Source organism: Melanerpes formicivorus, unplaced genomic scaffold (genome assembly GCF_026170545.1).
Source record: "Melanerpes formicivorus ecotype bairdi unplaced genomic scaffold, bMelFor1.0.p_v2 SCAF_14, whole genome shotgun sequence".
Classification (NCBI taxonomy): Eukaryota; Metazoa; Chordata; class Aves; order Piciformes; family Picidae; genus Melanerpes; species Melanerpes formicivorus.
This window is the reverse complement of record NW_027142366.1, coordinates 289886-317859: the sequence shown is the minus strand read 5'-3', so window position 1 is coordinate 317859 and position 27974 is coordinate 289886. Positions and strand designations below refer to the sequence as shown.

General features: G+C 53.5%; 1 protein-coding gene across 2 annotated transcripts in view; it reads right to left on the bottom strand.

Annotated features, from left to right (window-relative positions):
* Positions 1-27974, bottom strand: part of LOC137445064 (polycystin-1-like) — a 90827-nt gene that overhangs the window by 50830 nt on the left and 12023 nt on the right. For both annotated transcript variants that reach the window (XM_068146470.1, XM_068146472.1), the window contains exons 2-6: positions 9193-9264; positions 8415-8486; positions 6892-7061; positions 4607-5275; positions 3923-4106 (exon numbers count right to left, since the gene is read on the bottom strand). In XM_068146470.1, the coding sequence (XP_068002571.1) occupies positions 3923-4106; positions 4607-5275; positions 6892-7061; positions 8415-8486; positions 9193-9264 (1167 nt within the window). The remainder of the gene's footprint in view (positions 1-3922; positions 4107-4606; positions 5276-6891; positions 7062-8414; positions 8487-9192; positions 9265-27974) is intronic.

Below are 27974 nucleotides of genomic sequence, written 5' to 3'. Positions count from 1 at the left end.
CATCCCATTGGACTCTGCCCATCTGTCCAGTCGGTCGAGGTCCCTCTGCAGAGCCTTTCTACCCTCTAACTGACTAACATCTGCCCCTAACTTTGTGTCATCTGCAAACTTGCTGATGACTGACTCTACCCCTTCATCCAGATCATCAACGAATATGTTGAAGAGGACAGGGCCCAGCACTGATCCCTGGGGGACACCACTGGTGACTGGCCTCCAGCTGGATGTGGCACCGTTCACGACCACTCTCTGGGCCCGGCCCTCCAGCCAGTTCCTAACCCAGCACAGAGTGTAGTGGTCCAAGCCACAGGCTGACAGCTTAGTCAGCAGTTTGCTGTGGGGGACGGTGTCAAAGGCCTTGCTGAAGTCTAGGTAGACCACATCCACAGCCTCCCCACATCCACCAGGCGGGTCACCTGATCATAGAAAGAGATCAGGTTGGAGAGGCAGGATCTGCCCTTCCTGAATCCATGTTGGCTGGACCTGAGCCCTTGGCCATCCTTCAGGTGCGCAGTTATTGCTGCCAGGATAATCTGCTCCATCACTTTCCCTGGCACTGAGGTCAGGCTGACTGGCCTGTAGTTTCCAGGTTCCTCCATCCGACCCTTCTTGTGGATGGGGACCACGTTGGCCAGTTTCCAGTCATCTGGGACCTCACCAGTGAGCCAGGACTGGAGGAAAATGATGGAGAGTGGCCTAGCTAGCACATCCGCCAGCTCTCTCAGCACCCTAGGATGGATCCCATCCGGTCCCATGGACTTGTGGATATCCAAGTGGCTCAGCAGGTCCCGAACTAACTCCTCATGGATTTCCAGGGTATTACTCTGCTCCGCGACCCCAACGCCCAGCTCCGGAGACCACTCGTCCTGAACTCCTGCCTTGCTGTTAAACATTGAGGCAAAGAAGGTGTTCAGGACCTCAGCTTTATCCTCATCCTCAGTAACTGTGTTCCCCTCCAGAAATTCCCAGGACAACCTCCAACTGCATGGAGACTCACAGAGTGCTTGGGGTTGGAAAGGGCCTTTAAAGGTCACCCAGTGCAAGCCCCAGTTGGAGTGCCCCCGACAGACACTTCCAGGCCCACAGTGAGCCATCACTCCAGAGGAAGGATGGTCACGCAGATCCATCTGAAAGAGCTGCAGCCTTTGCTTTATGTCTGCAGACCTGTGGAATCTGCCAGCAGGTCACTCTCCACTGCAAGTGGAACTGGCACCAGTGTAGGATTAAACCTTGGATGGTCCCAGGTATAGGAACTCCTATTCAAACTGGGGGGTCTTTGATAGAGCTGCTGGAAGACCACCAACTTCTCAGCCTCCACCAAAAGGCAGCAGCTGTGGGGGGAACAAGAGCCCAGCACAGCAGGCAGATGAACCCCACATGCAGGAGGAACTTCCAGAATCACTTAAGGGCTACAAGAAAGCTGGGGAGAGGCTTTTGACAAGGACTGGGAGTGCCAGGCTGAAGGACAATGGCTTGGAGCTGGGAGAGGGGAGACTGAGACTGGAGAGGAGGAAGAAATTCTTTCCAGGGAGGGTGGGGAGACATTGGAACAGGTTTCCCAGGGAGGCTGTGGCTGCCTCCTGCCTGGAGGTGCTCAAGGCCAGGATGGATGAGACCTTGAGCAACCTGGGCTAGTGGGAGGTGTCCCTGCCCATGGCAGGGCGGTGGAACTGGATGATCTTGAAGGTCCCTTCCAACCCAACCCATTCTAGGATTTTATGATTCTAAGATGAAATTGTCCCTTCCACATTTGGAAACTGGCCGAAGCCCAGTGGTGGAAAGTGCTGAGTGGTCTTTCACAGCCACAAACAGCCTGGACAACTGTTTCTAATCACACCCAGCAGAAAGTGAGGCATTTGCTCCATAGTAACTTCTGGAGTAGGGGGAAATAGTCTCATGATCATAGAATCATAGAATGGTTTGGGTTGGAAGCAACCTGAAAGATTATCTGAGCACTTCAAAGCCCCCAGCTCCTTCTCTTGGCAGGTTGCAATCAATTCTGCTCTGGCCTTGCCTTCAGCTCCTGTGTGCTCCCAGGGTGCTACCACTGCTCTGCAACAAGCAGCCCAGGGAGGCAGTTGGTGTTTCTGCACCACTGGGCTGAGCCAGATGGAGTGCTGGGTGAGGTCATGCTGACAAAGGACAAGGATGAAAATAACTGCCCCATGAATCAGTGTCTGTCCTTGCAGATAAAGTGAGAAACCAAATGACCTCTGCTCCCAACCCCTTGGCAGGGGATGAGGGAGAGGGGCAAGGAGGCTGCCCCTCTGCTGCTGCCATCCCAGCCACTCGATGGAGAGCTTCCTCTTCCAATTCCAGCTGTGACCTAACTGCAAGGCAGCAGGACGAAACGAGATGAATAGTCTCATTGGCTTGCTACCCAACCCTGCCACACTACTGGGCCCACAGCTTCAAGAGAGGAACAAGAGGAATCACACAGAAGCCCAGAATCCCAGCAAGGGGGGTTGGAAAGGACCTCTGGGGATCATCCACTCCAAGCCCCTGCTCCAGCAGGGCACCCACAGCAGCTTGCCCAGGAGCACAATGCCCAGGGAGGGTTGGAAGCTCTCCACACAAGGACATGTCCACATATCCATCCCTAGATATGCTCAAGAACCCTGTGGCCATGGCACCTGGGCAGGTGCTCCAGTGGCCATGGTGGGGCTGGGCTGATGGCTGGACTCTTCTAAGCAGAACAATCCCATGTCTCTGTGATTCCCTGCACATGTGCTTCCTGAGCTATTTACAAGGAGGCCTTGTCCAACATCTCCAACACTTGGGAGTGCTGACAAGGGCTGTCAGCTTCCTGCAGGCTCTTCTGGTTGTCCTCCCCCCAGGCACTGGCTGGGTGCAGAGGGGCACTCGCAGATGTGGACTTCAGCACAGGCTGACAGCTCCAGTGCTATCTGTTTATAAAGCCCAAGGTGTGAAGTGGAACAGATGGTGCTGCAGCCTGACACTCAGAGAGGAGCTCTGCTCCTTCTCAAGAGGTGAAAGAAGAGGAGAAGGGCTCCAAGTTGTGCCTGGGAGGGTGCAGGATCCCAGCTGCTCCACACTGTGGTGTCATACGTGGGACAATCCAGCTGTGATCTTGGTGATGGAAGGAGCTGGCTGCAAGATCACCCCCAGGCCCAGTCTGTCAGACACACATCCTCTGGACACCAGTACCTCTGACCCTCTCCATCACCCAGCCTGAGCCTGCAGATTTTGCTGAAGTCCCAGGGGAAGATGTGCTCAGCCCAGCACCATTTACACCATCTCAGATGCACCTACAAGCACACAGGTAGGTACCAGAAGCCCACAAGCAGCACCCCGCAATTCCCAGTTCTGACTTCTGGCCTTTCTGCCCCATTCCTCCTCTTCCATCCACAGCCACCTTTAGCAAGCACTCTGGCTCTGCCTGTTCCTCCTCTTTGTTCAGCAGCTTCACCTCTACCACAGAATAGGCTGGAAGGGACCTTCAAGATCATCCAGTCCCAGCCCCTGCAGTGGGCAGGGACACCTCCCACCAGCCCAGGCTGCTCAAGGCCTCATTCTGCCTGGCCTTGAACACCTCCAGGGAGGGGACATCCACAGCTCCCTGGACAACTGTTCCAGTGTCTCCCTACCCTCACTCTCAAGAATTTCTTCCTCATCTCCAGTCTCAGTCTCCCCTCTTCCAGCTCAAAGCCATTGCTTCATCCTGGCACTCCCAGCCCTTGTCAAAAGTGCCTCCCCAACTTTCTTGTAGGCCCCCTTCAGGTACTGGAGGACCACTAGAAGGTCTTGCTGGAGCCACCTCCCCATCCTCAGCCTGTCCCTGTGTGCCTCTGCTGCCTGAGTCAGCAGCCAGGCTCAGCAGGATCCCTCTTCCTAGAGCCCTCTTCAGATGTGACCCCAGGCACACCAGGACCCTAGGAAATGATAGCATGACCTCCTCACTTACCTGGTGACATGAGCCACCAAGAAGCTCTGGATCTCAGGGCTGCTCACGAAGGCCAGATCTCCACTGTCATGCTGCTGGCAGTGCTGCTGGGCCTCCCACCACTCAGCCTTCTCCACCACCAGCTGGTAGCAATGGTTGTTTCCCGGGAACACCAGGCCCTCAGGGGGACACAGGGGGTGAACTGCTGCAGGAGGTGGAAGAACACAAACAGGATGTCCTTCCTATGGGCTCACAACCCCCGTGAAGCGTGAGCTTCCAGGCATGTCCTGTCCTCATTGGAGCCCACAAAGCCCCTCTGCTGTTGAAGTGCACTCTGTGGCCAAGGAGGGTGCAAAATGCTGTCAAGGGAGCCCAGAGGAGTCAACTCCCTTCAATCAGGTGACAGAATGAGAGGAAAAGGCCTAAGACTGTGCCAGGTGAGGTTTAGGTCAGAAGGAGGTGGTGGAGTCCCCATCCCTGGAGGTGTTCCAGAAAGGCATGGCCATGGCACTTTGGGACATGTTTGGTGGCCATGGTGGCACTGGGTTGAGGGGTGGTCTGGGTGCTCTTAGAGGTCTCTTCCAACCCAAATCATCTACAGTTCTGAATCTGTGATCTCTCGTTCCTTGTAGGAAGGGACAGGGAAGGCCCAGGACCCAGTGCCATCCCTCCCTGTCCAGCACCCATCCAGCCAACCCTCCTTACCTCTGCCCAGCTCTCCAGCCCCCGTGGTGATACCAGACAGCACCACCAGGCCAGTGCCACCTCTGTTGCGGATCCTTATGTCCAGACTCTCATTTGTCTTGACCAAGGAAGGACACTGCAGTTCCAGCTCCTGAGGTGAAGCCACCACCTCAATTTCTGCCTGCACAGGTAAGATCTTGGTGCCCACAAAGACAGTGGCAGTGACGTTGTACTGCCCAGGTAAGGCATAGACATGGACAGCTGCATTTCCAGTGGTGTTGAGAACCTCTGTGTGGTCCCCAAATTCCCACAGTAAAGTGCTGGCAGCAATGGGAATACTGACATTGAAGAGCACGGCCTGGTGCAGGCTGTAGCGGGACTGGAGTCCTCTGAAAGACACAGGCAGCTGTGCCTGGAAAGGAGAGGGGACAAGGGATGGGCCACCACAGGCCTGCCCAGACAAAGGCTCAGTGCAAAATGGCAAACAGCTGGAGGAAGAGTTTGTTTCCTGGGCAGTTCCACACCAGCACTGCCCCTGAGGGCTGAAACCTCCATACTCCTGATCTTCAGCATAGCACAGCGCACTGCAGGTCTCCTCTGTGAGGTTCCCAGGGTGAACAGATGTGAAGAGGATAACAAATTCAGCTCCTTCCGTATGGTTGCTCACCAGACATGTTATGTATTGAGCTCCTGGGGGACAGAGCAGAAGATTCTCTTGCAGTCAGGCTGCCCAGGGAGGCTGTGGTTGCCTCCTCACTGCAGCTGGTCAAGGCCAGGATGGATGAGGCCTTGGGATTGGACTGGGTGATCCCCAGAGGTCCTTTACACACACACCCCCCACCCCAAGCTGGGATTCTGTGGTGCCACACACAGCCTGCACCCAGGGGATGTGCAGGGATGCACAGGGTGGGCAAGGTGCAGAGCACAGCCAGGTGCCTGGCTGCAGGGAGCACAGCCACACACATGCAGGGACGCACAGGCTCCTACAGCCACGGCAGCTCAGAGCAGCAGCTCCCTCCCTCAAGCTTCCTTCCCTTGGAAGGGGAGGGACATTCCCCTGCCACAAAGACAGAGGCCCCAGCACGCTGCGGAGCCGCAGCCCAGCTGGGACCGCCTGGCCTCCTCCCCAGCTCTGCCCACGCACCCCAGGCGTGTTTGCTCCTCTGTTTCTGCTGGTTGCTACAACATCTACCCCAAACATCTCAACAGCTCTGGCCTTGTGTGATCTTCCCACAAGACATCCATCCAACTGCCCAGCTTTCTCCACAGCCTTCCTGCAAAACTTGAGCCACTTCTCTTAAGAGCAGGCCCCCGAGGAGGACCTCGGCATGGGAACTGCTTTGCCTTTCGACACCAGCCTGGTGTTCTTCTGTCAGTAGCTGGCAGGGTGTTCCCAGCCACCTCCCACTGCACTGAACTACCCAGAAAGCAGCCCCACATTACCCCATACTAACTTAGAGTAGGGAAGAACTCATTATCAAGGGGAGTGACAGTACTGGTGCTATCTCCTCAAGGTGCTGCAAGGCTGGGAGAGCTTTGCTGGAGAAAGAGGAGCAACCACCACCCAGGTTTTTTCTCCAGGGAGCTCTGCACTTCACCAGGCAGCTCAGCTGGCTCCCTGCAGCCCTGGTTCCCTCAGCTTTCAACACTGCATCATCCCATCAAGCATCACAGAAGATGCTTGATGCATGCTGGGGGGAAGGACTCCCTCTCCCTGCCTCTCTCACTTACAGACAGCTGAGCACCCAAGCAGGATTTGTTCCTTAAGGCTCCCCTTCCCACCCTCCAGTTAAACACTGCCCAATAGTTCTGCTAGCCAAGGTAGACAGGAGGTGACAGGCTGTAGATGAGGGCAGTGCTCATTGAACACACCCAACAAGGAGCTCTGTCACCTGCAAAGATCCAGCTTACACAGAGTGCCAGATCCCCAGCACGGGGGGTTGGCAGGGACCCCCAGAGATCATCCAGTGCAAGCCCCTGCTAAACCCAGCCACAGCAGCTTGCCCAGGAGCACAATGTCCAAGCGAGTTTGGAAGCTCTCCAGACCAGGAGACTCCACAGCCTCTCTGGGCAGCCTGCTCCAGGCCTCCAGCAGCCTCACACCACAGAAGTTTCTCCTCCTTTTCAGATGGACTCAATCCTTAAGGCATCAGGCTACAGTCAGGCACTGTCATTATTTGTTTAATCAGATCAGAACTGGTGAGCTGAGGTCTGAAGGGGTCTGGATGTGATCACCAGCTGCCCCTGGGCCCCTTCTTTGCACCCTTTGGCTGTCTCTCCCACCACAACCCACAGCATTTCCTTACCACAAGTGGCATTGATGAAGGAGACATCAAAGAGGGAGAGGTTTGCCAGCTCTGGAGGCTGGACACACCTCGTCTCTGACACCTGCATCACCTTCACTCCTCTGTCTGCCACCCAGCGGGGCAGCCAGGCAAGTCTGCAGTCACAAACCCATGGATTCCAACTGAAGTTTCTGCAAGAGGGAGATCAGAGGGAGAAGTTCAGCCCCAAGGTGACACGTGTGGAGCATTAATCACAGCCACGTGCAGATCCCTCCCTGCTCCCATCTGCGAGCCTGGGAGAGGGCTGGGAGGGGAAGGATTGAATAGGGAATCAAGCAACAATTAACATCATCTTTCTAGATGGCTAGAATTAGGCAAGCACTCCAAGTACTTTTTTAACTTTGCAAATAATTGTTGCAATTAGAAGCAAATTACAGCCCCAGCCTGATATTTCAAGCAGTCTGCCAGAGAAGAGCCCTGGTGGTGGAGCAGCAGCTCCTGCAGCCACCGGGGGACTATTTACAGCTCCATGACAAAAAATAGCTCCGAGAACAAAATTGATCTGTCAAGAAGAAAGGCCAAGTCAGTGCTAATCCTTCCATGTGGCAGTTTAATGACAAGATGGAAACTTTAATTGCAGCCAAGCTGGATGCAAATGACAGCCCTCGGCACTCTGCTGCCAGCGGGACAGGGGTGGGAGGATGTTTGTTCAACTGACGCCAGCCAGGCTGGGCTGCTGCAGGGGCTGGGCCCACCAGCTCTGGAACTGCAAGCAGCACTTCACTGGCCAGCCTAAGGAGGGACAGCCTTACTTGGGCCTTCTCACCCAGGCCTCCAGCAGCCTCACACCAAAGAAGTTTCTCCTCCTGCTCACACAGAACCTCCTGGGCTCCGCTTTGTGCCCCTTGCCCCTTGTTCTGTCCCTGGGCACCACTGAGCAGAGCCTGGCCCCAGCCTCTTGCTCCCCAGCCTCTTGCCCCCCAGCCTCTATCTCTTGCTGAGCATTGCTCAGCTCCCCTCTGGGGCTGCTCTGCTGCAGGCTCTCAGCCCCAGGGCTCTCAGCCTCTGCTCCTCACGGAGCTGCTCCAGGGCCTTCAGCAGCTTTGTATACTCCACTAGACTCTCTCCAGCAGGTCCCTGTCTCTCTTGACCTGGGAAGCCCAGAACTGGACACAATATTCCAGATGTGGCCTCACCAGGGCAGAGTAGAGGGGGAAGAGAACTTTCCAGGATCTGCCACTCACACTTCTTGCCAGAGACGAACAAATAGTTAGGGCTGGTGTGGGAAAGAAGAAAGGAAACCAACAAAGCAGTAGCAAGGCTTGGATGAATCCAGGAGGAAGAAGCAAAGACTGAGAATAGTTCAGGCTTGAAGGGCACCATGAAGAGTCAGGAGCAGGACACAACTGAAGGAAGAAACTGGAGAGAGTGCAGAAGGCAGCTGTTTGGTTGGGTGCATGCTCCATAGCACCCTAAGGCACCCATAGACAGCTGCTTCAAGGAAAGGTCTACAGGAAGAGCTGAGGAAGAGAGGAGGAACTTACATTTCACTTAAATTAAATAAATTATCAAATATTCCATCTTCTAATGTAGAAATCTTGTTGTGGCTTATATCTCTGTAAAAGAGAAAGTGGAAGTTCATCACAATGGTGACAACAGCCTGACCAACAGGCAGGACCAACCCCTGTTCCAGGCTCTGCTTGGGTGCTAGCTACTCTCTGAGCATCTTCAGTCTGGTGCACATGACAGCAAAATGTTCAGCCAGGCACTAAGTCATGGAATCCCAGCACAGGGGGGTTGGAAGGGACCTCTGGGCATCACCCACTCAAACCCCTGCTCCAGCAGGGCACCCACAGCAGCTTGCCCAGGAGTACAATGCCCAGGGGGGGTTGGAAGCTCTCCAGACCAGGAGACTCCACAACCTCTCTGGGCAGCCTGCTCCAGGCCTCCAGCAGCCTCACACCAATCAATTTACTCCTCCTGTTCAGATGGAACCTCCTGGGTTCTAGTTTGTGCCCACTGCCCCTCATCCTGTCCCTGGGCACCACTGACAAAGAGTCTGGCCCCAGCCTCTTGACCTCTGCTCCTTAGATATTGATAAGCAATGATAAGGGTCAATTTGACACATCAGTTTGACCTGCAGGGTCAAATCCTGCCCAACTCTCTTGAATGCCAGTAAGTGAATCACTGGACCATGCAGTGAAAGATCTTGAGGAAGAAGTCCACTGGTACATCAATCTGGGACTCAGCAAAGGAGGTCAGGCCTGTGGAACTCAAGGATGTGCTCAAAGTGGGGAGATGAAGGGCCCAGGATGTTCTTACAGTTTCTGCAGAGAAGTCAGGCTCTCGAATATCTCAACACCCAAACCACTGATCTTGTTCCTGGAAAGGTCCCTAGGGAAAGAAAACACAATGTTCAGCTTTCCTCCAACTTCACTTTGCCATTCCCCCAGCACTCTCACTGGAGCTGCAAACCCCAAACCCCAGCCAGACTCCAGAGCAGACAGATGTAGGGTGCCAAGTGGAGCAGACAAAGACCAGATCTTTCCCAGCAGCTCCAGGTCCTTCCTGTGCTGGGGGTCCCAGAGCTGGGCACAGCCCTGCAGGTGAGGTCTGAGCAGAGCAGAGGGGCAGGATCCCCTCTCTCCATCTCTGGCCATACTGCTTTGGATGCAGCCCAGGCTGTCCTTGGCCTTCTGAGCTGCAAGCTCACACTGTTGGCTTATGTCCCTCTTCTGTTACTCCTCCTTGCTGCCTCCCCTCTCATTTTGATCCCAGTACCAGCTCTTGGTTTGAGCTGACGTTTCAAGTTCAGATTATCCCAATTCAAAGAATTCTCCAAACTGGCAGGAGAGTGATGATGACTCCAGGGAGCTCTGGGGACAGGTAACAAGGATGGATGTCTCTGGAGTTTATTTTCCCTGATTTTGGACCTGAGCCTCCCCCAGACTGTTACAAACATCCCTTTGGAATCATCATCTCCAGTCCAACTCAGAGAGAGCTTTTAAACTTCACATAAGTGAAGGCTAAGACCCCAAACCCTCAACTCCCCGGAGTCAGTCAGCTCCATTCTCACACAAGAGCAGGATCAGAGATGACTGAGACCTGGAAGCTGTGCAGGAAGATGCTCAGTGGCAGAGCTGCTGCCGTCAGCCTCAAGAGCCAGGGACAACACAACCTCAGGCAGGAGCTCCCAGCTTGGTGCTGCCCTTCCCACAGCGTGATGGGCTGACACTAGATGTCACTGCCTGAGCACGAGGGAAGGGCTCCTGGCGAAGAGGAGTGATCCAACAGGAACCCAAAGGGTGCAGGACGCCTGGTGCTGTGCTTGTGGCCTGCAGCTTGTGGTCAGGAAGGGCCAGGAGAACCCTTTTGATACAGAAGTTTTTCCTCATGCCCAACCTAAACCTCCCCTGGCATAACTTGAGGCCATTTCCTCTTGTCCTATCAGTTGTGACTTACGAGATGAGACCAACCCCCACCTGCTCCAAACTTCTTGCAGGGAGCTGTAGAGAGCCAGAAGGTCTCCCCTCAGTCTCCTTTTCTCCAGACTAAACAACCTCAGTTCCCTCAGCTGCTCGCACCAGCCCCTCCACACCCTTCACCAGCTTCATTGCCCTTCTCTGGACCCACTCCTGCTGCTCAGATGGGCTCCATGGCCTCACAGCTGGCAGCCTGGGGGTTCTTTCCCCAGCTGTGGTGGTGGACAGGCTTTTCTTGGTGCACTGCTGGTTTCTCTGGATTGCAGAGAACAGCCAGCGTGGAGCAGAGGATAGCAGCCCCTGCCTGCCAAGCCTGATGTCATGCTCTCATTATGTCATTTGTGGCCCCAGTTTGCCTCCATTTCACCAAAAGAAAAAGGGAGGGAAGGAAAGGGAAAGGGAAGGAAAGGAAAGAAAAGGGAGGAACATTGCTGGCTTCTGCCTTCCCCAGCCCTTTTGGTGTGTGGAGCTCAGCCAGAAGAGTAATGGGAAAAGCATCCACAGACAGGGTGAAGCAACTGCAGAGAGGAGACTGAGTGCAGGCTCAGGGAGAGTGACAGAGATCCCAGAAAATTCAGTATGGAAGGGCTGGAAGGGACCTCTGGAGATAGAATAATGGAATTGGTTTGGTTGGAAAAGCTCTCCAAGATCACTGAGTCCAACCATCACCCAGTAAAGCCCAGCAATGCTCCCAGCAATGCCCAGTGATATCCAGCAAAGTCCAGTAATGCTCCCAGTGATGCCCAGAAACATCCAGTAGTGATCCCAGCAATGCCACCACCAAAAGCCAGGCTGCACCACTCCACACCAGGCAACCAGAGAGGACAATGGCCAGAGGGGCACAGAGGATGGCTTGTGAGACACAAGGAGCCCAGTGCTCCCTAGGCAGCAAACCACCAAGGAGGTACCAACCACTGCCTTAGGTGTCAGTGCCAAGGAGCAAAGGGCAGCCCATGCCCCCTGTGCTGGGCTTCAGCTGCCTGAGTCCATAACAGACTTTCCAGAAGAGAGGAGGACAAACCCTGTGTGTTTTTGCATGCTTGAGCCAGGAAAAATGAGGTTTTTTTGCTGACCTGGCTCCTTTTGGACCTCATCTTTGGCTTGCAGCTCCCCTAGGAAGCACAGCAGAAGTGACAGGACTTGTGCAGGAGGGGAACGGAGGTTCCTGCCACGGGGGCTACAGAAACCTGAAACCAACTCTGCTCTTTCAGAGCGCCAGGCACAGGGAGCAATGCTGGCACCGTGCACGAGGCTACCAGGAAGGGTTTCACCAGCTCTGCTCTGCGAGCAGCCTTCAGCCTTTCATGCAGACAGACGGGCAGCAGCACCTGGAGAGCTTCACAACCAGCTCCTGGTTTCAGTCACAGTGAAGGAGGACTCTTTCGGGGCAAAGGGATTCCAGCTCCACCACACATCACCCAGTGCAGCTGAACACAAAGATGGGGCCATTCCCTGGAGGTTTCACCACTTTCCTCCCCAGGGCCATGCAGCAGCTCACTGTGACCCGGTGCTTCCCAGCCCTGGGGAGGCTGTGTTTGCTCCACAGAATCGTGGGATTGTTTCAATTCCAACAGTGCTCTGAGAGCAGCCAGTCCAACCATCAGCCCAGCACCGCCACGGCCTCTTGAACACCCACAGGGATGGGCACTCCACCACCTCCCCAGGCAGACTCTTCCAGTCCCTGACCACTCTTGCATCATCTCCAGCCTAACCCTCCTCTGACACAATCTCAGGCCATTTCTTCTCACTTCTGTTACCTGAGACTAGGGAGCAGAGCCCAGCCCCCACCTGGCTGCAGCCTCCTCCCAGGGAGCTGCAGAGAGCAGTGAGGTCTCCCTCAGCCTCCTTTCCCCCAGGCTGAACACCCCCAGCTCCCTCAGCTGCTCCTCCCCAGCCCTGCTCTCCAGACCCTTCCCCAGCTTCATTGCCCTTCTCTGGACCTGCTCCAGCCCCTCTATGTCCTTCTTGGAGTGAGTGGCCCAAAACTGAACCCAGTATCTGAGGTGTGGCCTCACCAGTGCTGAGAGCAGGGGGACAATAACTTCCCTCCTGCTGGCCACTACTATTCCTGATCTAGGCCAGGATGCTGCCCCACATGCCATAAGACTCTACTGCAGAGATCAGCACCCAAAGAATGCTCAGGATGAAGGGGACTGTCCAGGGAAAGGCTGAGTGGAAGACAGCAGGAGCTGCTGTGAGCGAGTCCTGAGCAGAGCTGCCTGCTGGCAGCCAGCTCCTTTGTCTCCCTGCAGCTGGCACTGCATGATGACAATTCATTTGCTCCTTGTGAATTTATGAGTGCCAAATGCTGGCCCACATCCTCACCCTCTCTAAGGAACCTGCCCCAGAAGACTTTGGTCACAAACAGCCATCTGAAAAGTTCACATTTTCCTCCCCACAACTGAGTCCTTAATTGCTGATATGAAAGTGGAAGGCAAGGAGACAGCACTTCTGCAATGTTCTGAACACTCTGTGCTCCCCTGGGATAGCTCCAAAGCACTCTCACACATGCCCCTGAAAGCATCTGTGCCAGGAGACAGTGGGTTTGACTCGAAGCAGACCCAGATGTAACTCCCAGCTCTGCTGCAGGACCACGAGTTCACTCCACCACTGCAGGCTCTGCTCTGAGCAATGGAGTGAAGCATTCAGAGCCCACCTGGATAGCTCCTGTGTGATTTATTCTGGGTGATCCTGTTCTAGATGATCTTCAGAGATCACTTCAAACCCCAGCAGTGATTCTGTGGAGCTGTGTTCCCTTCCCACCTCATCCTGCTGCAAGCTTCTCCCAGAGCACCAGGAGTAAATCCTGCTGGTCATGCTGGCAGCAGAACAGAACAGAACAGAACAGAACAGAACAGAATAGAATAGAATAGAATAGAATAGAATAGAATAGAATAGAATAGAATAGAATAGAATAGACCAGACCAGGCTGGAAGAGACCTTCAAGATCATTGCATCCAACCTATCATCCACCACCACCTAATCAACTAACCCATGGCACCAAGCACCCCATCAAGCCTCCTCCTGAACACCTCCAGGGACTCCACCACCTCCCTGGGCAGCACATTCCAATGGGCAATCACTCTCTCTGTGAAGAATTTCTTCCTCATCTCCAGCCTAAACCTCCCCTGGTGCAGCTTGAGACTGTGTCCTCATGTTCTGGTGCTTCTTGCCTGGGAGAAGAGACCAACCCCCACCTGGCTACAACCTCCCTTCAGGGAGTTGTAGACAGCAATAATAGTATCACAGAATCCCAGACTGGTTTGGGTGGGAAGGGACCTTTAAAGCTCATCCAGTCCAAACCCCTGCAGTCAGCAGGCACATTCCCAACCAGAGCAGGTTGCTCAGGATCCTGTCCAACCTGACCCTGAAGAACAGGGGCTGTCATAGCCTGTGCTTCAAGCAGCTGGGAAAGACCAATCCCTGAGCCCTACACAAAACCAAGCTGAGACCTTGGGACACCCTAGGTGACACCTGGGCAGTCCCTACCCATCCACTGCTCATCCACACTCCCTGTGCTCATCTGCCTATGTCCCACCTCCAAAGGAAGCAAGGCTGTGACTGTGAGTGCCAGCAGGATGTCTGAGCCAGGCCATGCCACCACAGTCAGGGCATCCTGACCCTCCAGGTGGGAGCTGTCTGCAATGCAGCAGAGACTCAAGGAACAGCTCCTCAGATCCCACAGCCAGCAGCTTTTGGCAGCCTTTCCCAAATATGGTTATGAAGTCCGAGCAGGGATGGAGCCACCGGAGCAAGGGGGATGTGTGACCTCATGGAGCGTGTTCTGCCAGGGCCAGCTCCCAGGACATGGCATCGTGTGCTCCCCATCCCTCTCCCCTCTGGCCAGGAGGGCTGAGGCTGGGCATTCCAGGCAGGAGGCTCCCAGGAACTGGAGCACTGCTGCATGTCTGCATGCAGCAGACCCACAGCACAGCTCCACTTACAAATTATTCTTACACTGCACTGACTCCTTCTCCTCATTCCCAACTCCAGGCCAGCAACTGATGTCCTTCCCCTGAATCTGAGCAGAGCCTTTGACACTGCCCCACACCACATCCTGGTCTCCAAACTGGTGACACATGGGTGTGATGGGTGACACTAGATGGATAAGGAACTGGCTTGATGGCCAAAGAGTGGCTGTCAATGGCTCCATGTCCCAGTGGAGGCCAGGGACAAGTGGAGTCCCTCAGGGATCAGTCCTGGGACCAGGCTTGTTCAACATCTTTGTGGGTGACATGGACAGTGGCATTGAGTGCACCCTCAGCAAGTTTGCTGATGACACCAAGCTGTGTGGTGCAGCAGACACGCTGGAGGGAAGGGATCCATCCAGAGGGACCTGGACAGGCTGGAGAGGTGGGCACAAGCCAACCTCATGAGGTTCAACAAGACCAAGGGCAGGGTCCTGCATCTGGGTCGAGGCAACTCCAGGCACAAATACAGGCTGGGCAGGGACTGGCTGGAAAGCAGCCCTGAGTAGAGAGACTTGGGGGTGCTGGGGGAGGAGAAGCTCAACATGAGCTCTCAGTGTGCACTTGCAGCCTGCAAAGCCAATCAGATCCTGGGCTGCATCAGGAGAAGTGTGGCCAGCAGGTCGAGGGAGGTGATCCTCCCTCTCTGCTCAGCTCTGCTGAGACCCCACCTGGAGTACTGCCTCCAGTTCTGGAGCCCCTATGGCAAGAGGGATCTGTAGGTGCTGGAGCGTGTCCAGAGAAGGGCCACAAGGATGAGCAGAGGGCTGGAGCACCTCTCCTATGAGGAGAGACTGAAAGAGTTGGGGCTGGAACTAGATGATCCTTGTGGTCCCTTCCAACCCTGACTGATTCTATGATTCTATCACCTGATACAATGAGATCCAGTTCTCGGGTTCCCCAAACGCCCCCCAAACCCACTGCAAGTGACCATTTATAGCCCAGAGAGCTCTTCAGCCAGACCTGCTCCAGTTCTTGGATGGAACCCATCAGAAGTTGCTGTCTCAGAAGATCTGACATTAATAGCAGCTGTTTAACATCCTCCTCAGTTACGGTTGGAGTGGGAAGCGTTTCATCATCCTCATATGACAGAAATACATCACCTGGCTTGTGCCCAACAGCAAACAGAAATATTTACTGAACACTCTTGCCTGGGCTCTGCTTTCATTGATGATTTGACCATGGCCATCTAGTAACAGACCAGGAGAACTTAATTCCTTTAATTCCCAACTGGAAAAACTCTCTCTTCTTCTCAGCTTTGCTGGCCACAGACTTTCCCTCCCATTCCTTTGCTTATCAGTGTCTGATGGGCTCGAGCTCCCTGTCCACACTCATCACTATCCACATTTCTCTTTCAATGTGCTGCAGCTCATCTATTTATTTTCCATAACTGCCTTCATTTCTTCTCCAGGTCCTACTTGGTTTGGACACAGGGTGCAGGCAGTTCCATCTATCACAGAATGCCATGTTGGAAGGGACCTCAGGGAGAGAATTCATAGAATCACAGAATGGTTTGGGCTGGAAGGGACCTCCAGAGCTCATCCAGTCCAACCCCTGCAGGCAGCAGGGACATCCTCCCCTAGGTCAGGTTGCCCAGAGCCCTCTCCAGCCTCACCTTGAATAGCTCCAGGGATGGGGCCTCAGCTGCCTTCCTGGGCAACCTGCTGCAGTGTTCCAGCAGCCTCCTGGTGAAGAACTGCAAAGCCAGGAGCAGCCTGGTCAAACATTGCTCAGGCATGGCTACAGCCTCACTGTGAGGTCCCAGGCACTGGGGTTCCCATACACAAGGTGGCTGCTCCACAAAAAACGTCTTTCAGTGTTCTCCACTCTCCCCTAAAATCCCATCTCCCCATTAACTCCAGAACCTCTCTGTCCTTGGCCTGCACAAGCCCTGGATACCTGCCCAAAGACCCTTTTGGTGAAGAAACTGTTCCTCATGTCCAACCTAAAGCTCCCCTGGGGCAACTTGAGTCTGTTTCTTCTTGTCACATCACTTGTTCCTTGGAAGGAGAGACCAAGCCCCACCTGGCTCCAACCTCCTTGCAGAGAGCAGTGAGGTCTCCCTTCGGCTTCCTTTCCTCCGGTTCATTTTCTCCCAGTTCCCTCAGCTGCTCCTCACAGGACACAGCTTTGTTGCCCTTCTCTGGGCAGGCTCCAACCCTTCAATGTCCTTCTTGGGGTGAGAGGCCCAGACTTAAAAGCCACAACTGCAGAAACCACACATAGCTCCCACAGACTGCAGAGCAGGACCTCTCTGCCACCACTCCACACGTCCCTGCAGCCCAGCAGCAGCCCAACCCAAACGCTTCTGCAGCGCCAGCCCAGACCTTGAGCTTTTCACACCGAGAGGGCTCTGAGCACCGTGCCCAGCCCAGGTCCAGCTCCACAGGCTCTGTGTGTGTGTTTGTTTGTGATTTTGTGAATAGGGCTGCTCAGCACGTTGAGTCCTCCCCATGGGGATGCTGTGCTAGAGCCCATTGGCTCCCTGGTCCCTGAAGGAAACATCTGCACATTCCAGACACATTTTGTAAGGGGAGTGAAACCCATCCTTGAAGTGAAACTTTACAGCCTGCACGGCGCAAAGCAGCGATCGCTGGCAGGGAGCAGTGGAAAAGTAACGTTTAAAATATTATTACAGGGAAGAGGCTGCCAGAGCCTCAGATTAATCATCTGAACATGGCTCTGGAGCAGGGCACTGCGTTATGTAATGCTGCTCCAGCCCTGAGCCGGGCTCCTCTCCGGCCCTTTCCCTGTGCCCAGCTCTCTCCCAGAGCCTGGCTCCTCTCTGGCTGGCTTCTCTCCAGCCCTGTCCTGGAGCCTGGCTCCTCTCCAGCCCCATGCCAGTGCCCATCTTCTCTCTAGCTCCACCTTGGCATCCAGATGCTCTCCAGCCCTGCCCCAGTGCCCAGCTCCTCTCTAGCCCCATCCTGGTGCCCAGTTCCTCTCTGTCCCAGTCCCAGTGCCCTGCTTCCCTTTCTTCACCAAGAGCCAGGGGACACCAAGGGTCTCACCACCTGCTGCCCTGCCACACTACCACTGGCCATGAGGACAAAAAACCCCTTCTGTGGCCTGGTAGCCACACTCCTTGCTGGTGCCCAATTTCTTCTAGTGTTAAACCAGACTTCAGGACAGCCACAGACAAGAGGTTTCTCAGTCACTTCTACATCAAAGCAAGCACAATGGGAGGCAAAGAGAAGCTTGGCTGCCTCCCACCGTGGCCTGCTGAGGAGGAAGAACTACAGGTCTGCTGGTAAAACCCTCTGGCATTTGTCTGCAGCCAAGCTGGTCAGCTGGCAGGGGCCAGGGGCCAGAGCAGGGAGGTTGTCTGCACAGCGTCCTCGCCCCGCACTGTGCACTGATCTCAAACTCACAGGAGCCAAACATGATGAAAATGCAACTGACATTCAAAACCCCCAACACAAGCCTCCAAAGGAAGGCAGCAACACAAACAGCAGAGGGTGCAGACACAGCTATGGGGGAGGAAGGAACAAAACGTTTGGCAGCCTGAAGAACAAGAGGAAGAGAAGTGGAATGAATATGCAAGGGGAGCAAGTCCAGTGCCACAGCAACCAGAGAATCAGTCACCTGGGCTGGCAAACACCTCTAAGATCCTTGTGTCCAACCTTCACCTACCTCTGCCAGGTCTGGTGCTAAACCATGTCTCTCAGCACCACACCTTTGCCTCTTTCAAACACCTCCAGGGATTTCAATCACCTTGCTGGGCAGCCTGTTCCAGGCCTTGACAACACTTTCAGGGAAGAAGTTTCTACTCATGTCCAACCTAAACCTCCCCTGGGGCAACTTGAGTCCACTTCCTCTTGTCCTGTCACTTGGTCCTTAGGAGAAGACACCAATGCCCACCTGGCTCCAGCATCTTTTCAGGGGTCCCAGAGATCAGCGAGGTCTCCGCTCACCAGCCTCCTCCACACTAAAGACCCCCAGGGGCTGGTTCCTAGAGCACATCTCCTTCCCCTTCCTGGCTCACTTCTATGCTCCCTGGATCCCTGGGTGTTATATAGACTGGTTTAGGTTGGAAGAGACCTTGAAGACCATCCAGTCCCAGCCCCCTGCCATGGGCAGGGACACCTCCCACCAGCCCAGGCTGCTCAAGCCACATCCAGCCTGGCCTTGAACACCTCTAGGGAGGGGACATCCACAGCCTCCCTGGGCAGCCTGTGCCAGTGTCTCCAGTCTACAACTCCCTTCCTTATGCTTAAAGCTCTCTCTCAGCTCTTTTTCTCTGTCATGTGGATGAAAATTAGAAGACTGCTGGCCTCCAGCCCTCTCCCTGGTGCATTTTCTGATGGGCTCCTTTATGGAGAGCCTGTAGGAAGAGGCATCAGCTGGCAAAGCCATGGCTTCAACCCAAACATTCCGTGTTTGAAATCAGAGAGACAGGCAGGCAGACAGAGATTGTGCCCTTAACTGGACTTTCTTGTTCCAGTATATGTTATCAACTACAGAAACAAGCTGGGGCTGCTGTTTCAAATGCCTAAATATGTGTTTCATTAGAGGATCCAGGCAGCAGTTCTGCAGGAGTTGCTGTGTCTATCAGCTACAAAAAAACACTTCACAGAATCACACAATTCTAGAATGGTTTGGGTTGGAAGAGATCTTAAAGCTCATCCAGTTCCAAGCCCCTGCCATGGGCCAGGACACCTCCTACTAGAGCAGGTTGCTCAAGGCCTTGTCCAGCCTGGCCTTGAGCCCCTCCAGGGAGGGGACAACACTGCAGAACCTGCCTAAATGTCTGCTTCACACCCTGGCCTGCTGGGCAATAACAGAGATCTAGAATCAAGCCTAGAGATTTCCTCTCTTTAAGGGGAAAAAACACCCAACCAACCTCAAAGCTGATTAATTAAGCCACCCAAAGCAAGTGGAGGTGTAAGCAGAGGCAGAGGTGCTCTGCAGGCAGGAGGGTCTGCACTTGGGGTGGTCTCCACGCACCACAGTTCCTTCTGAAGCTGGAGGTAACATTATTTCCACAGTTCCCAGGGAGAAAGGGCTTCCAGTTTGTTCTGTTACAAACATCCCCAGCACAAGGGCACCATCATTCCAAGTCAGGCCATGAAGCCCTCCTGGAACAGAAACACTCATGGAATTCATTAAACAGCAGCTGTGCTCCACGTTCGGTGCCATAAATCACAGGGCACAGTAGAAACCCAGAGCCAGCCTGCTCTGCAACTGGACAGACAGACAGAGGGAACTGCTTTACCAGATGCCAAAGGACAGGCCTGCCCTTAATCCCTGTGCTCTGCTGCTGAGATGAGCTCCCCTTATGTTTTCCAGCATGGTTGTTTGGGTTGGAGGGCTCTGCTCAGAATGTGTTTGGAGCATGTTCACTAAAGATACTTAAACATCTTCCTTCTGCAAACAAAAAACAATCAGAACCCAATAGAGACCTGCTGGTTCCAGTGCAAAATGCATCTGCATGTTTCTGGCATTAATAATCTGTGGTTGGGTTGCTTCCTTTTAGCATTAGAAAGTCCTCTGTGATGCAGGCAAAATACTTCTGCTCCAAAAATGCTGATCTTCAGAGGCCCCAAAGTAGGTACAAAGGGAAATGTGCAGCCTGCTTGGGCCTCCACAGGATCCCAAGCTCTGCAGCAGAGCTGCTACCTCTAGAAGGCCTGGTGAAAGGCACAGGAGTGAGTTACCCACTTGTCCCCTGCATAACATCTCTCGAGGAACATCTCTCTGCTCTTGCAGTGGAAGAGCTGACAGCTCCAACCTACACCTGCCCTGGGGCAAACTGGGACTCCATATGGAGACTCTGGAGAGTGTTGGTAAACATCCTTAGTAATCCTTGAACAGCACAGCCGTGTTGGGAAGTGTCACACTCATGAATCAGCCCTTACAACAGCTCTCTTAGCAGAAAGAACATCTGCCCAGTTCTTGAGGTACATCAAGGCTCAGAGAGCAGCACAACTTCCCAGGATTTATGGCAGACAAGAAGCTAAGCTTCATCTTTGCTCTGACATTAAATCATCTTCTCGCCAAGGCTAAGAATTGTTCCATGGTGTAATCACAAAGTGAGGCAGAAGGGCAACGTAACAAACTTCATTCCTAATAACAAGGTCAGTTTCCATAGCACCCTCCTTCTTTCCTGATCCAAAAGGGATTGCCAGCTTAGCTCCCCGAAGCATGCTCTCTGCAGAGAGGTTCTGCTCTTCGTGGCTGCAGCCCAGCCTTCAAAATCATGGACCTGCCTGGCTGGAAAACATGGAATCCAACTACTGACCCACCACCACCACAGCCAGCAAACCATGTCCCGAGCTGCCATGCTCACAGTTTCCCCAACACTTCCAGAGATGGGGACTCCACCACCTCCTGGGCAGCCTGCTCCGTGGCTTTCATCTATTTTTATGATCAAATTGATGAATTTCAGGGAAGCTGCTTGTGCCACAGCTACTACACACATGGCTGCTTCCACAGGTAGAACAACAGGCTCCAAGTCCAGACTTCCTCACTTTTATGTGTTTAAATTGGATCCCACTAAGTGTTTAAGGCCATTGTTGAGCTGCTAAGTGTTCTGCAGCAGGGCTAACTCCAGATGCCTCATTTCTCACTCTCATTCAGCTCTTTTTTGCTTTTTTTTATCTTTTGCTCCATCTGCCTGTCACAGCAGAGAGGAGAGTCAAAGAGAGCAGCAGAGTTAAGAGGTGAGGGATAAACTATGCAGGGTGTGGGCAGAGCAGGGATGAGAGTTCACCAGCAAATCTGTGAGTGGAGAGGTGTGGGGAAAAGCTGCTGCATTCCCCAGCACAGTGAGCAGAAGGGACAGGCTGAGGGAGCTGGGGGTGTGCAGCCTGGAGGAGAGAAGGCTCCAGGCAGACCTCACAGCAGCCTGCCAGTACATGAAGGGGCTACAAGAAGGCTGCAAAGAGACTGTTCCCAAAAGCTTGCAGGGACAGGACCAGAGGCAATGGTGTGAAATGAGAGTAGAGCAGACTGAGACTGGATGTGAGGAACAAGTTCTGCACCAGGAGGCTGCTGGAACACTGCAACAGGTTGCCCAGGGAAGCAGTAGAGGTTCCATCCCTGGAGCTATTCAAGGTGAGGCTGGACAGGGCTCTGAGCAACCTGACCTAGTGGAGGATGTCCCTGCTGCCTGCAGAGGGTTGGACTGGATGGCCTTTGGGGGTCCCTTCCCACCCAAACCATTCCATGATTCGTTGGTTTTCTTTTAGACAAAAGGCAGCTGCAGCCCATGAGGCTGGGCAGGACACAAGTACAGAAGGAAGGTCACTGCTACAGAAGCTAAAGCAAGAAGGTGACTGTCCCCGTAAGGCTGCCCTCAGCCCACCACAGAATCCCAGACTGGTTTGGGTGGAAAGGGACTTTTAAAGCTCACCGAGTCCAACCCCCCGGGCAGTCAGCAGGGCCTTCTGCAACTACAGCAGGTTGCTCTGAGCCCCAAACAACCTGGCCTGGGATGGCTTCAGAAATGGGACACTGCCATGTGCCTGGGCAGCCCATCCCAGCATTCCCCCACCCTCAGTAAAGAATTCCTTCCCAAAATCTCACCTAACCCTGGCCTCTACTAATTTCGAACCATCGCTCCTTGTCTGATCACTACAGCCCCTGATAAGAGTCCTTCCCTGTCTCTTCCACAGGCCCCCTTTAAGCAGTGAAAGGCCACCAGAAGGTCTCCTTGCTGCAGGCTGAACAACCCCAACTCTCTCAGATCATCTTCACAGGCCAAGTGCCACAGCCCCCCGACCAGTGAAGAGCTGCAGGACCCCTGCTGCCTTAGCTGAGTTCTGTGGCATTTTCAGCAATGCTTCTACAATCCATGCTTGGCTCTGTGCTTCCAGGAGTTTGGGGATCTTCTCCCTTCCTTTTTTTCTCCCTGAAAAGTGACCAACAGCCTGGCTGACTGCATCATAGTATCATAGAATCATTCAGGGTTGGAAGGGACCACAAAGATCATCTAGTTCCAACCCCCCTGCCATGGGCAGAGACACCCCACACTAGATCAGGCTGGCCAGAGCCTCATCCAGCCTGCTCTTAAACACCCCCAGGGACGGGGCCCCAACCACCTCCATGGACAACCCATTCCAGGGTTTCACCACTATCATGGTGAAGAACCTCCTCCTCACATCTAGCCTGAATCTCCCCACCTCCAGCTTCATTCCATTCCCCCTAGTCCTATCACTGCCTGAGATCCTGAGCAGTCCCTCCCCAGCCTTCCTGTAGGCCCCCTTCAGATCCTGGAAGGCCACAATGAGGTCACCTCAGAGCCTTCTCTTCTGCAGACTGAACAGCCCCAACTCCTTCAGTCTGTCCTCACAGGAGAGGTGCTCCAGCCCTCTGATCATCCTTGTGGCCCTTCTCTGGACACCTTCCAGCACCTCCAGATCCCTCTTGTAATAGGGGCTCCAGAACTGGACACAGTACTCCAGGTGGGGTCTCAGCAGAGCTGAGCAGAGAGGGAGGATCACCTCCCTCGACCTGCTGGCCACACTTCTCCTGATGCAGCCCAGGATCTGATTGGCTTTGCGGGCTGCAAGTGCACACTGAGAGCTCCTGTTGAGCTTCTCCTCCCCCAGCACCCCCAAGTCTCTCTCTTCAGGGCTACTTTCCAGCCAGTCACTACCCAGCCTGTATTTGTGCCTGGGGTTGCCTCGACCCAGATGCAGGACCCTGCACTTGCTCTTATTGAACCTCATGAGGTTGGCTTGTGCCCACCTCTCCAGCCTGTCCAGGTCCCTCTGGATGGATCCCTTCCCTCCAGCGTGTCTGCTGCACCACACAGCTTGGTGTCATCAGCAAACTTGCTGAGGGTGCACTCAATGCCACTGTCCATGTCACCCACAAAGATGTTGAATAAGACAGGTCCCAGGACTGATCCCTGAGGGACTCTGCTTGTCCCTGGCCTCCCCTGGGACATGGAGCCATTGACAGCCACTCTTTGGGTGCGGCCATCAAGCCAGTTCCTTATCCATCTAGTGGTCCACCCATCAAACCCATGTGTCACCAGTTTGGAGACCAGGATGTGGTGCGGGGCAGTGTCGAAGGCTTTGCTCAGGTCCAGGTAGATGACATCAGTTGCTTGCCCCTCAGCTATTAATTTTTATCACCTGCTCATAGAAGGCCACCAGGTTGGTCAGGCAGGATTTGCCCTTGGCAAAGCCATGCTGACTGCTCCCAATCACCTCTTCACTATTCTTTTGAGCGAGTAGTGACTCCAGGAGGATCTGCTCCATGATCTTTCCAGGCACAGAGGTGAGACTGACTGGCCTGGAGTTCCCTGGTTCCTCCTTCTTGCCCTTTTTGAAGATGGGGGCAATGTTTCCCCTTTTCCAGTCTGTGGGGACTTCACCAGATTGCCATGACTTTTGAAATATAATAGAGAGGGGTTCAGCAACCTCCTCTGCCAGTTCTCTCAGTACCCGTGGGTGTATCCCGTCGGGTCCCATGGACTTGAACACTTTCAGGTTCTTCAGGTGATCACCAACCTGATCTGCACTTACAATGGGCAGTTCTTCCTCCCCGTCCATAACATCAGGAGTGTGGCTAGAGGCCCTTGCAGTGAAGACTGAGGTAAAGAAGTTATTAAGTACCTCAGCCTTTTCCTCATCACTTGCAACCATGTCACCATTTTCCTTTCTGAGGGGGCCCACACCTTCCCTAGTCTTCTTCTTCCCATTAATATACCTGTAGAAGACTGGCCAGAGACAGGAGGCCCAGGAAGCATGCAGGGGTGTATGGAACACCCTGTGGAACCAACACTTTCCCCTACCAGGAAAAGCCTTTCACAAACTGTGGATTCTGATTTCAGAGCTCTCCCTCCACAACCTCCCCTCCTCCTTGCCAGGCTGTGGCTTCATTTAATGGAGGAGGCAAACTGGGCTGGGAACATCACTAATGGCATGAAGAGAAATGGGAGAGACTTCCCAAGACATGCAACCACAGAGCCAGTTCCAGGAGTCCCTCCCTGCACAACCAGCAGCTCCCACAGGATCCTTGAAGCAGCCAGCATGCTCATCCTAGATGGGATCTAAAAAGGTTCAAAAAAACCATGCCAGTAAATTAAATCTATCATTTTCTTGTAGTAATCTACCTTTCATGATGTGAAGACAGCCCCAGTCCTGCAACTCAGATGTGGGGAATGGAACTGCAGGAAGATTTCCCCTTCTAGTGGCATCTGTACTCTTGGACTAATCTTCCTTAGCTCAACATCTCATCAAACACACTTTAAATGCTCCCCCTGCTCTCCCATGACCTCTGCTCTCTAATGAGGTTCCACAGGGGGGTCTGGGTAACTCAAGAGTGAGCAGTTGAGGGGGTAGTTTCAAACTGGGAACAAACAGCTGCACAAGCAATCCATCCACCTCTGTTAGGTGTCCCATGGGTGTCTGGTATGAGCTGTTAGAGTTGGCATTTAGAGGATCATGAGCTCTATGGACAGAAAAGTCTGAATCTGTTCCACTTCTGTGCTGCTGGTGTGAGCTTACAGCACTCAGCTGAATAACACTGGGATCCTTGCTGGGAGGCAGAGCAGAATGAGGCTGCAAGTCACCAATTTTTACTAGAGTCCTCAGGAAGCATGAGGGAAAGAGTGCCAAGTTAGTCCTGTTGAACATGGGGAGAAGGTGATGCTGGAAAAATCACAGAATGGTTTGGTGTGGCAAAGGCCTCTTAAGGTCATCCAGTCCAACCCTCAGCACACCACCACCATGGCCACCAAACCATGTTCCAGGGTTGCACATGTTCCACAGGGTTCTGGAACAGCTCCAGGGATGGGGACTCCACCACCTCCCTGAGCAGCCTGTTCCAATTGGCTGCCCAGGGAAGTGGCAGAGTTGGGAGAACTGGAACTCAAAGAGTGAGCTGCAGGAGCTTGCCCTTCCCCTTAAATACTTCAGAGTGCTTGAATTTGGTGCTAGCTACTGAACACATCCTGAACCCACAGGTCCCAGTTGCAGTCACAGCCCTTGGATTCAGACAGCGCTCCCAAGGAAGGGCAGAGATCAGTCAGGGCTGGGCACATCACACTCCCAACTCGAGAACCACCCTTGCAACCACCATCCCCAAGCCTACAAACTCAGAAAAAGGGAAAAGGCAGAAGATCAGAGATAAAAGCTCACCATGTCTGAGAGGTATTTGGGAGGTGTATCAGGGCTAGGGAGGAGAGGAAGGATGACTCGGATTCCTGGATCAGAGGCTTTGGCACAGCCCTGGGTTAGCTGCAGATGAAATCTTTACCTCTAAACAGCAGAAAAATTGGACAATCCATCTGGTCATATGACAAATCATCCCTGGCAGTGTCTGAGACCAGGCTGGATGAGGTTTGAGCAGCCTGGGCTAGTGGGAAGTGTCCCTGCCCATGGCAGGGGGGTTGAATCCAGGTGACCTTTAGGTCCCTTCCCACTGAAGCCATTCTGTGACTCTGTGAAAACTGACCCTCAGCTGCCTCTCTAGCAACCTCACTTAACCCTAACCAGCTCCTGTAGCTAGTCCCATAGTAGCTGGCTCCAGATGTCCCACTTTTACCCCAAAAAGGGAATCAGAAGCCATACTCAGCCTTGCTGTAGAAGAAGCAGTGGGATCCCTATAGCTGTCTCCTAGAACCATGGCATTCAATGATAATCTCTAATTTCCCCTCCCCTTTTATTGTGCTAAAGTCTTTCTTTCTCCTCCACATCTCCTTATTAAGAAGTACAGATGCCTTCAAGTGTCTCCTAGATAACATTTCAGGCTCAAAACCCAGAAGGCAGCAACATTTGACCTTTTTTGGTGTATTTTTAATCTCAGGATTTATGAGAGGGAGCTGACTCATGTTTTGGCTGCCAGGGACAGTCTCTTCTAAGTAACTGCATCCTTGTTATTTCATCAATTAAGATAAGTTCTCCCCCTTCTGTTTGAGGTGTTGGGGATGCCACTGGCTGCTGTGAGAAAAATACCAATCTCTGGTCTCAGGGAGGGGAAAGAAAGGTCAGATATTCCTCCTCCAATCTCAGGCCCAAGCATCCCAAAACAGTGCAGATCTCTCGGGTCTGCCAGCCCTGCTCAGCTCTAACAGACCATTCAAGCATCTCTTGCCTCAGGGGAGCTCCACCCTCAGCAAAAAGCAAGGAATGCTCCACACACCAGGGCTACTGTGACTAGGAAAGGATGGGTTTGCTTCACACAGCCCCACTGCCCTTCCAGCAACACACCAAGAAAAACGTAGCGAGGAGAGAGTTTGTAGGGAAGAAATTCAGTGAATGATTAACTCCATCCAACCTATTAACTATTGCTCTCCATTCCCTGATGCCCTGCAGAAAGCCCAGCTCCAGGTAGCAAAGCCACGCCAAAACCTGATACCCCACTGGCCTGACCTGCCGAGGCGTCAGGTGATGCAGATGGGTCTAGCTTCGAGTTAAACCTCATTAAGTGCAGTAATGATTAATCCACAACCCTGCCTTCAGCTCATGGTGAAATGGTGTTCTTCTTGTCACACCAAACAGATCTAAGTAAATTCTGCTTCCTGGAGGTCTCTGCAGAGGACTGCAGAGGCAGGACCTCCATGACCACCAGGAGCAAAGGTTACTGCAAGGACAGCCCCCTGTGAGGCAGCGAAAGAAGGCACTGCCTAGGATGTTCCTCTACTCACCCCAGAAATGAAGCACACCTTTGGGATTTGGACAGACCTTAGAGCAGCCTTTCAGTACCTGAAGAAAGCTCTGGAGAGACCTTTTACAAGGCTTTGTTGGGATAGAATCATAGAATTGTTTCAGCTGGAAAAGCCCTCGAAGCCCTCAAGCCCAACCATCAAACCAACACCACCGTGGCCATCAAACCATCACATTTCTTGAACACCTCCACGGATGGTGACTCCACCACCTCTCTAGGCTGGAAGAGGGGAGATTCAGACTGCAGATTAGGAAGAAGTTCTTTCCAGTGAGACACTAGAACAGGTTGCCCAGGGAAGCTGTGGAATCCCTCCCTGAAGGAGTTCAAGGCCAGGCTGGATGAGGCCTTGAGCAACCTGGTCTACAGTCACAGAATCCTAGAATGGTTGGGGCTGGACAGGACCTTGGAAGTCTAGTGGGAGGCATCCCTGCCCACAGCAGGGGGCTGGTGACTGATGATCTTTGAGATCCAAAAACATTCTACAAGGACAGCAAGCTCTGCCAGGCTGCAGATGCTTCCAAGCAGTGGCATTAAGATCCATCTGAATCCCCAACAAGTCCCCTCACACAGCAGGACCTTCACATCAGGTTGGCCCCACGTGCAAGCCCACGTGTTTATCACACTCAGCTGCCCCTCAGAAGGCTGGGAGGGCTCAGTGCTGGGCTGGGACATAAGCTCGCTGTATGACCTCAGGCAACTCCCTTCTCTGTGAGCATAGAACTTGTGCAGTCTCACCCAGCTGAAAACCAGGAAGACTTCCTTCTGCTTCTGCCTTGTCTGTTTTCATTGCCAGATCCTGAGGATAAGGTCTGCTATTCCATGTGCTTGTGCACAGTGGCCAGCACCATGAGGTCCCAATCCTGCCCAGAGTTCTCAGCACAACACCCAAAAGCCCCACCACCCCAGTTCCTAGAGCTCTGGGTCTTTTCTGCAAGCCCACACAGACCATGCACAAGCCCACAGGTACCATGCAACAGAGAGAATACCAAACCTCTGTGTTTTATATTGGGCACTCTGGTCCCTCCACACAGTA